The sequence below is a fragment of the Quercus suber genome, unplaced genomic scaffold, assembly GCF_002906115.3.
Source record: "Quercus suber isolate HL8 unplaced genomic scaffold, Cork oak 2.0 scaffold_170, whole genome shotgun sequence".
Classification (NCBI taxonomy): domain Eukaryota; kingdom Viridiplantae; phylum Streptophyta; class Magnoliopsida; order Fagales; family Fagaceae; genus Quercus; species Quercus suber.
In genome coordinates, this window is record NW_027069630.1 from 673,782 (window position 1) to 684,462 (window position 10,681).

Below are 10,681 nucleotides of genomic sequence, written 5' to 3' on the forward strand. Positions count from 1 at the left end.
TTTGTGTTTGTTTCTTAATTAGATTTTTTTTTTTAAACCGTTTTTTTAATTAGATTTAAGTTTTTTTTTTTTAATTTATTTTCTTTTTTGGTTTAAATTTTCTAACATGGCTTTTTATAAAAAATTAAAATGCTGACGTGGCATATAAAAATACCAAATAATATTTTTTAATAATATTTTAATCGCCATATCAGTGTCACATCAGAGCCACGTTAGTTAATAGGGTGTTCCGTCTGCCACCTCAGCTTTTCCCGTTAGTTGGTTGACAGTAAGGACTTAAATGTCACACATTAATTGGTTTAGAGACTAAAAGTGGTAAAAATAAAATATAGGGACTAAAATGAAAAAAGTGCAAAATGTAGGGACCAAAAGTGCATTTACACCAAAAATAAGAACAACTTTTAGTGTTTTCATTTTCAACATAAATGAATATAATGATATTTTTGTAATAAACCTGAATTTGTGGTCCCCACACTTAGTTGTATTTCACTCCACCGACGACTCTCTCTCTCTCTCTCCACATATACAGATGATCAAATCTCACTCTTTCTCTCTAGTCTCCACCTCTCCCTTCTCTTTGGTCCCAAAATCAAAATCCATGAAAATGATTTCTCTCTCTCTCTCTCTCTCTCTCTCTCTCTCTCTCTCTCTCTCTCTCCTAGGTAAGATCCTTTGTTTCCTCTCTCTCTTCGGCTAGATCGGTTTGGGTTTTTCTTCTTCTTTTTTGGCACTAAGCTGATTGGGTTTGGTGGTGGTGAATCCAAGTTGTGGCTTTGTTTTCTCTCTCTCTTCAGCTGGATTAATATTGGTTTGAGTTTTTCTTTTGGGTTTGGTGATGGTGAATCAAAGTTGTGGCTGTGATTGTGGGTTTGGTGGTGGGTGTGGTGATTAGTTTGGGTTTTGATTTGAGTTTAGGATGGCCGTTTCTTTCTCTCTCTTCTCCACTCTCTCTGGGTGGTTATGGGGTGGCTATGTATATATGGGTTTCAGATTTGGTGGTGGTGATGAAGGTGGGTTTTCATCAGCTGTGATGGTGATGGGGGTGGGACTATGGTCTTCTCTACTCTCTCTCTTTCTATCTAATGGTGGATTCGAGGTGTTTAGGGGTGAGTTTGCTAAAATCTAATTGTGGATCCATGGTTGTGTGGTGTTTGTTTTCAAGCATATTTGTTTTGACTTGGGTTAGTTTGTAGGAGGAAAGTGGTTTCTAGCAGGTGGGATAGCTGTAAAAGGCTTCCTTTGTGTATGTATTTGTTGGGTTTTCAACCAAAAAAAAAAAAGAGGTTAGAGTAGACTAAAGCTGAAAATTGATGCCAAAGAAAAAAATGAGTTGGAAACAAAAAATGAGAATAACATTTGAGTATAGAAAATGGAAATAGAAAATGAATCCACACTTACCACAAACCAATCAGGTCCTAACATCTAAAACCTAAAATTATAAACTATTTTCATTTCATAAAATACAAATAAATTAGTGTTGCATGTTTGTGTTGAGCTTATTGAATATTAAGTCTCATATATTTACACTACAAAAATATAATGATAAGTGCAGACGTGGGAGGCAGTAAAATAAAAAAAAAAAAGAAAAAAAGAAAAAGAGAGAGAGAGAGAGAGAGAGAGAGAGAGAGAGAGAGGAAAGAATATCAACCCAACATTCAAAGCATGAAAAAGAAGCATATTTATTCAACATCAATTACAATATAATGCAAATCAGAGTATCAAAATACAAAAACCTAAATAACTAATTTCTTGAAAGCAAATAAAACCCACCAAAAAAGGATCATGAGGATAGGGAAAAAAAAAAAAAAAAGNTTTTTTTTTTTTTCTCCTTTGTAGTGAATTGTTTATTATTTCCTGCAGATTTGTTTCAAGCCCTCTCTTATTGATTTGGTTTGAATTTAGTTTGGGTGAATGTTTTGTTAATTTTGAAGTGAGAATTTGAGTTTATATCCTAATACACTCGATTATTACATGGCTTTAGTCTCGTTTTAATTTTGGTGTGTTATAAATTTTAGACACTTTTTTTAATCTATACTGGATATTAGAGAGATAAAATTCTAATTTTTTTTTTTTTTTGTGAATTTGTTTTCTTTTTGGTTTTGATTTTTTTTATTTGTTTAAGTTTTGGCTTTTTGGGTCCTAAAAGTATTTATTTCATTTTTTAAAAATAAATTTATAGATATGTAATTTTTATTGGATATAGGGAGAGAAAAATTGAATTAAAAAAAAATTGTTTTGGGAAATAATTGTCAGTTTCTAATATTTGCGAATTTTTATTCTCTATATTGCATTTTAAAAAGTTTTTAAGAAAGTTGCTTTTCATTTTTTGATAATAGATAAATGTTTTTAATTATAATGTGTATATGTGTATTAACTTTATGTTAAAATTTTTGTTAGCAACTAGTTAAAATAATTAGGATAAATTGCAAATTGCACCCCTAAAGTTTGGGGATGTTTGGATTTTATACTCTGAAATTTCAAACTTTGGATTTTACCCTTGAAGTTTGGGGTGTTTAGAATTTACATCATGACATTTCAGAATTTGGATTTTACGCCCTAAAGTTAGGGAGTTTTTGGATTTTACACTTCTAAATTCTGAAACTTTAGGATATAAAATCCAAACACTTTCAAACTTTAGGGAGTAAGATCCAATCAATCCAAAAATATAGGGGTGTAATTTGTAATTTACCCAAATAATTATTATATCATCACATTTTGACCTCCAATTAAACCCTGGTCTAACCTTAAAACCATGAATCCTCCTCTTTCTAGTTCTTTTAATGGTTCTGTTTTTAAAACCATATTTTGATCAAGTGACTAATTTGTTTTAGTTTTTCTTCCAATAAGCTTCTATAATTATCAGAATATGTTTGGTTGCTGTTATCTCAAGCATTGTTCGTATGCATTGTTATTAATAATAAAAAAGTGAACCCATATCCAAACAATGCTATCTGTAGAAGTAAATATTGTAATTGAGGAAAACTTAAAAGATTTGGTTGGGTTTGGGAACAACTTAACAAAAAAAAAAAACATAATCAAATTCCATAATATTAAGCATCATGGAGGGACAAATCAAGGTCATTGACATGAATGGTCATAGCTTAAGGAATAACTTTCCAATTTATTTTTTCAAGACTTTTTTTTTTTTTTTTTTTTGGTTTGCTGAATAAGTACTTTATTTTATTGAAAAGAACTGGGCCTAGGGCCATCTCAATCCACAACCTTAACAACATGAGGCAACAGGGAAGAGATGGGAACTAGCACCCTCCAATTCAAAAGCGCAACCCACTGGGCCAACAAATGGGCAAATGAATTACCCTCTTTACGCACAAAAGGAAAAGAAACATCAACATGGGATTTAGCTAGGATTCATGATACAAAATATTTTAAATGCCACACTTCCCACCAGGTCCACCAAACCCGAGGGTGTATCCCCCAAGCACATCTATATATTCAAGGAAATGTATGAGATAGCAGTTAGGACTATCAATGATTGTACCAATGGTATATGCCTGAGGCACATCTAGCACTCCAGAACTATTTCTATACTGGATCGATCTAAACTGACTTGTATGTTTATAATTGTCATCTGGAAATATTCCAGATCCCATGGTGGGCTAATTCCATTTGGGGGACTAACAGCAATCCCTCCCCATCCAACAGTTTCAGGTTCAGTAAGATTATTAAATATCGCTGCTGGATAATATCCAATACGATTACCATCTCTTGTTAACCACCAATTGCCATCTTCCTCCTGTCACATAAAAGAGCAAGATTATATATTCAAAGTCACAAAACTCTAAGCACCTTTTTCAAACTTTGTTTCAAAATGTAATATAAATAGAAGGTTAATATTACAGAATAGAATAATATGCAATTTAATTAACGATATATTTACCTTTGAAATAGAGAGTGCAATCTCAAATTGACGACCGTCAATAATATTGGATACATTACTTAAAGGTGACCCGGTATAATATCTATTGTCAACCTGCACAAAACCTGGGCAAGCAGTGTTGAAGCAGCCTGTCTTTTTAGCACCATCAGTCTGTAATTTCAAAGGCATTGTTACGTATAGTATTCAAAAGAACTTAGAAGGCATTTGGTTCCTTGTGATGTGCCCTTAATGTAATGCACATTACGATGATGTGACATTAAGATTTTTTGTTTATTTTATTTTTCTAACATTACCAGAATCTAAAATTAAAAAATATATCACATCACCTTAATCTCACTACCCTCCTAAACAATGTAATGTTGTATTCTTGTATTGAGATTATATTAATGTAAGATTACAATAATGTAATATTACTGTGTAATGTAACATCATGGTGAACCAAACGCTCCTTATAGTATCTAAAAATTCAATGGATTGAAACACTAGGAAACAAGAAACACATATATACCACAAGTAAAAAGTTATATAATAAATTATAAATGTGTGAAAACGAAAGTATAGAAACTCACCGTCCAAAATGTAAAGAAATAAGAATACCCAATACCATTGAATATACTTAGAGAAACCTGTTCAAATCAAGAAGTACACACATTATTCTTTTGAAAAATCTGATTATGTTGTTGCATTTGTATTTGATTGTCAATCTTCTGATAACCGTTTCTTTACCAATTCATTTCTCTTTAGAACTTGAACTTTTTTTAAACCAATATGAATGATAGCTTATTCATCAAAGAAAACTTCCATTTTTTACTTTATTGAAAATGCCAATTGTTTACTGCAAATTCTTGATTGGACAATTTTATCAATCATCAAAGATTAAGGTTTGAAACTGTGAATATCAACAAAATAAGTACAAATTTAAATTACCATCCATCCCGTTGTGATAGAATTCAAATTATCATTTGCGCCGTTCGTGACATACATTAGGGCATAGCTGATTACCCCCTTAACTTGAGGATTATAGACACTGATTCTTCCTTCAACTCCAATGTAACTGTGATGTTCAATTTTTTGCATTTGGATAACTGCACGCTGTACAACCCAACAAATAAGATCAATTTGATAGGATCCACCATTACTTTTTTTTTCCCCCCATAAAAAAAATCTAGAACTTGGTTCTAAATTTGGCTACCATATTAACCTTCATTGTTCTAAATACTAAATAATTATGCATCTTTTGACAAATTTGCTTTAAATTTACATAATTAAATGCCAAAAATATTAGGTTTAAGGATCATAAATATATTGAGTCAAGTTTAGTTTTATTTAAACTTGGTTATTTAGATAATCAAAAAAATCAAACTTTATTTCAAACTTGGTTCATTTAGTTAATTGAGAAGTTTGAATGACCATTTTCACAAATCTTATTTTGACGTTAATGTTATATTCTTGGGAAAATAATACTAGTGCAATGTATTATGATACCAAGTATGGCTATGATTACATCCTACATCCCAAAATATATTATAAAGAACTTGCATGAAGATTGGGAACTTCAGCTGTTTGAGGATAAATGTTATTTGACATTGAACTATATGCTATGAGGTCTTCTTTTGTTGTCCTACGAACAGGAACTGTTCCTGATGGACAAGCATCTTTCGGTAAACCAATCATTGAAGGTCTATTTCGTGAGAGATCTGCATTCTTTGTTTTTCTTAGTGAAAAATGAGGTCTTTCTTGAAGAAGCAAAAATTCAAATTAAACTAAGAGAACATAATATTTGTTTTCCAACTTGCAGATGATAATAATAATAATAAGTGATCGCTTTGTGGTAATGACATCATTTGTAGTATCTCATATCTTGATATATAATTGCACAGTTAATTAAGGAAACTGAACTTTGCCATCTCTTGCTCTAGTTAGAATGTAGCCTTTAATCCAATTCTGATTCATAATAATTTTTTTTAGATAATTGATGTGCTTAATTTTTTCTATAAAAAAACCAAAAAAAAAATTTGATGTGCTTAATTAATCCTTTAAATAGTAAGCCCTAGTCAACTTAGAATTTGTTAACATGACGAGGCATGGCAGACATAGTAATCAGCGTGATAATTTGCAGTTTAAAAAGTACAAACTACTACAATTTTTGAAGCAATTGGAAAAAGAAAAAAAAAATTGTTTATTGATATAGATAAAGAAATAAATAGTTGCGATCACGGCTCAAGTACCTAGATCTTGTGATCTTTCAACAAAGGATGATCAAAAGCCAATTGTTTATTGATATCAATACAGTCAACAATATGTCCAAACTCCGTTTACAAGTTGAAAAATAAACAAGTTCTATAACATGTTATATATGAAATTTTTTTTCTTTTTTAAAAAGCAATAATAATAAGACTTCCATGATTTAGAAAATGTCTAAAAAATATGATGATTGTGAATTGTGACCTTGAAGAAAGATAATTGAGAAGGCTCTACAAAGATATATGATAGTTAAATTTGGTCTCATCTTAGGGTTATTATATATATATATATATACACACACACACATACATACATACATATAACCCTATGTCCAGGGACGAAGGCACACTAGGGCTTTGGGGGCAATAGCCCCCTTAAATTTATTATTATTTTTTTTTTTTTAATTACTAGTATAGATATAGGTACTACTTTTAGCAATTTTTTTCTTTAAAATTATACTTTACCCCACTAAACAATATAGTTGATTCTTTTAAATATAATATTATAACCACAAACTTTTATACAATATTTTTACAAATTGTTAATGTACAAATTATTACTAGTTCACATCTAGGCTCGCCACTTATATCACTTTTTTATTTACTAATAATCACTCGTCACATCAATAATTTGTGAAAAAAAATTGTAACTCTAACATTTTTCCTCTTTTCGAAGGCTATAAAAAAATTTATACATCTAAAATCTAAAACAAAATATACAAGTCCAAAACAATTAGTCCAACAACAACAATTTCCAATAATAAAACTAAAAAATAATTAAGCCCAATCAACCAATTTTACCCGTCAAAGACATAAAAAAATAAATAAAAAATAAAAAATGTACTGTAATTTCATTTTATATGAGTTTCCTGTTGTTCAACTAAAGTACTTCAAGTGGATTCTAGCTAACTTAGCTGGTAAAGTCTCTTATGGTTGTATAAGAGATCTGGGGTTCAATCCTCACCTATACCAAAAATTGATTAGTGTCTTAGTTTGATGATAAAGAGCTATCATCAAGAGCGGACGCCATAAGTTGAAACTCTCTCACAAAAAAAAAAAAAACTAAAGTACTTCAGTCATATACTTACTAGTTTCTATATAATCCTTCTCAAAGGTGACATGGATAAAATGAAAGCTTTCAAATTAACTTTGGGAAACTCATCTAGATGACATCGCAGGTTCTATGGGTATCCAATATCCATATACCTAGTGCAATAAACACCCAGAACAGGGATTCATTGAGGCACATGCTTTGGATCACTTGCCATTAGTACTTGGATCGATATGAATAAGGTATATGATAAGATGCCTTGAAACAATGCACTAAGTAAGTACTAGACGGAAGGGAAAGAATGTTGTTATGGCCCAAAAACTCGAATAAGTTGTGTATTCACGAAACCCATTATTATCCCAGCTGTAATTTTCTTTGGAGGCAGGGTCACATGTGGGAGAATCATTTGCAAGGAAAAGTCTCTTAATGGGACATGATTTGCATCGAGTTGTTGGAATGGGGTCTCGCTTAAGCCAAGAGGTGTGGTGTGCGACTTCTTGTGAGAAGAGGGAGGACATAAATAATTTCACAAAAATTTCTAAGCCTAGCCTGCACTAATCACCAAGTATTGAGAAATATTGAAGGTATTGTTAAACTTTCAAGAATTAAAAGTTAAAAGAACTTATGAATTTATGCAGTGCCAAATATTTAACTCAAAATTACTTTTTCTTCTTTTTTCCCTTTTATCCATAAAAGTGAATCATATCATTATAAAATTTAAGATAAAAGAAACTTAGTGGGATCAAGATGAAAACTGTTAAATGTAATGAACCAAACTGAAAAAAAAATAACAAAGTTTAAGTGTCAAACACATAATTTAGCCAAAATTAAATATAAATTCACTCATTTCATTAGTTATTAATCTCATAACTTAATCAAAGTCATTTTTTTTTTCTTTATCTCTTTTTTTCCCTTACAATAAAAAGGGGAGAGGAAATCAAGCTCAAAGTTTCTTTTATGGGAGAATAACATAATCACAATACCAAATGAACAATCAATTGATAATATCCAAAAGAAAAAAAAAAATTGATAATAACAATAAGAAGAGAACATAATTTCTAAATGGAATGCTTAAATATCATTGCACTGAATATGCATGATGTATTATAATCTTAAAACATATAAAGATTTGGGATACACATGAGTTTGAGTTAGTGTAAAACCTAAATGCTTTTAACTAGAGGTTTGTTTATGAGCTTTAGTTGTCTTTCTAACTCCAATTCCTTTTCTTTGGATATAATTTGGGTTCCATTCACCTGATAGATGTTTATCAAACACAAATACAAAACTACAATTAAGATCATTCTTTCAAAATCCATTGTCTCACTAATTTGATGTAAGTATATATGTTGGGTTAGTATTCTTGGAGGCTATTTATATATGAGTGATGGTGAGTTGAAGATAAGCATAATTAAGGTCTCATTATGAAAAGCAACCAACTTTGTTTTTTTGTTTACTATTATTATTTTATTTATTTATATAACCTGGTAGTTGGGGGAGGGGCAAATTTGAATAGTAACGTTTTCAGCGAAAATGTTAGGAGAAAAGATGAATTAATATTTTATTTTATTTTTAATCTTTACCTTACCATTTCTATTGGAAATGCCAACCACTTTATTTTTTAATTTTATTTTATAAGGTCAGAGTTGAGAATGGAACCAGCCCAACCTAAAAACTCGCCTAACCCGAACCGATCCGAAGGGCTTTGGGTAGGTCAGGTGGAAGTCCAGGTTAGGTTCAGGTTGTGCTCTCATAAAATTTTCGGTTTTTGGGTTGCAGTCGGGTTTAACCTAAGCTGCCCAATCCTGGTTTTTTATTTATTTTTTTTTTTTAATACACCTTTGGCCTGCTTGATGTTATTTTCCCCAATATTCTGCTGTCAAACCCATTAAAAAAAAAAAAAAATCATCTTTTGAAGTTATATATTTTTATTTCCAATTTCCAATTATAAATTAAAAAAATCAATTCCTATTATAAATTTCCCTCTTATTTCCTTTTTGCAATTTAATACCTGACTTAATCTCCTCATTTAAAACTCTAGCATCTTTTATACTTTCCATATTATATTTTAAATTCAAATTTCAAATAAACATTAAAAGGAAATCTCTTGACATTAATGACTCAACTTATTGGAGAAAATATTTAATCGCTTATTAAAAACTTTCCCAATAGAAATGTCAACTTTAATTTGAATTTAAAAATTTTAAGTTTAATTTTGATTTTAATGGAAAGATGTCAACCCCATTTATTTTAAATCATCTTTTGAAGTTATATATTTTTATTTCCAATTTCCAATTATAAATAAATAAAAAAATCAATTCCTATTATAAATTTCCCTCTTATTTCCTTTTTTCAATTTAATACCTGACTTAATCTCCTCATTTAAGACTCTATCATCTTTTATACTTTCCATATTTTATTTTGAATTCAAATTTTAAATAAACATTAAAAGGAAATTTCTTGACATTAATGACTCAACTTATTTGAGAAAATATTTAATCGCTTATTAAAAACTTTCCCAATAGAAATGTCAACTTTAATTTGAATTTAAAAATTTTAAGTTTAATTTTGATTTTAATGGAAAGATGTCAACCCCTTTTTTTTTTTATCATCTTTAAATCATCTTTTGAAGTTATATATTTTTATTTCCAATTATAATTCCTATTATAAATTTTCCTCTTATTTCATTTTTGCAATTCAAAACCTTACTTAATCTCCTCATTTAAGACTCTATTGTCTTTTATACTTTCCATATTTTATTTTGAATGCAAATTTTAAATAAACATTAAAAGGAAACTCCCCCAATATTCTACATGAATGATACGAGTCCACATCTTTTGTCTCATTTTTTCTGCTCCACTTTATGTTCCACTAATAAAAACTTGCCACATGAGCACCTATTAAATGCAAATATAATTTTCAGAATTTTCTTACCTTAGTTTCCTAAAATAATTAAAAAAAATAAAAATAAAAAATAAAACCCAAACAATCCTAGGCACCACCATTGGTCCTCCACCTCCATCCCCACTAGCCACCGCTAGCAACCCGATCCACCACCAACAACCTTTGCCGAGATCAACTACACCGCCAATCACCGCCGTCCACCACCACCAGGCCCACACAAACCACACTGCCTGATTCAAAAAACCCAACCATTTATCTTAACTCCCTGTTAACTCCTCTCTTCTATGCCTCACTATTTCCTCCAGATCTGCATCTTTATGAACCATACCAAGCCAAAAATAATTCGTTGATTTGGATTAAAAGTCAGAAACCATGCTTGCTGTTGTGATTTAAAAGATAAGAATGAAAAAAGAAAAAGAGTCAGTGCCATAAAGATTAAAGAGGAAGCAAAAAGAAACGTAAAGATTGAAAAGAACTTTTTGATTTGAGCCTTTGGTCTCCTCTGTCATGGGTGGCCATTGATGTCTTCGACGATCCATTCCTAGTGGCAACGGCGAAGGTTGCTAGCGGTGGCTGGTGGGGATG

At 30.6% G+C, this 10,681-nt stretch overlaps 1 protein-coding gene across 1 annotated transcript in view; it reads right to left on the reverse strand.

The window, feature by feature from the left end:
• Positions 1 to 3,523: 3,523 nt before the first annotated feature.
• Positions 3,524 to 10,681, reverse strand: part of LOC136069445 (uncharacterized) — a 16,267-nt gene continuing 9,109 nt past the window's right edge. Inside the window, exons 3-6 of the mRNA XM_065777980.1 lie at positions 4,826 to 4,990; positions 4,468 to 4,524; positions 3,899 to 4,048; positions 3,524 to 3,754 (exon numbers count right to left, since the gene is read on the reverse strand). Coding sequence (XP_065634052.1) covers positions 3,524 to 3,754; positions 3,899 to 4,048; positions 4,468 to 4,524; positions 4,826 to 4,990 — 603 coding nt within the window. The remainder of the gene's footprint in view (positions 3,755 to 3,898; positions 4,049 to 4,467; positions 4,525 to 4,825; positions 4,991 to 10,681) is intronic.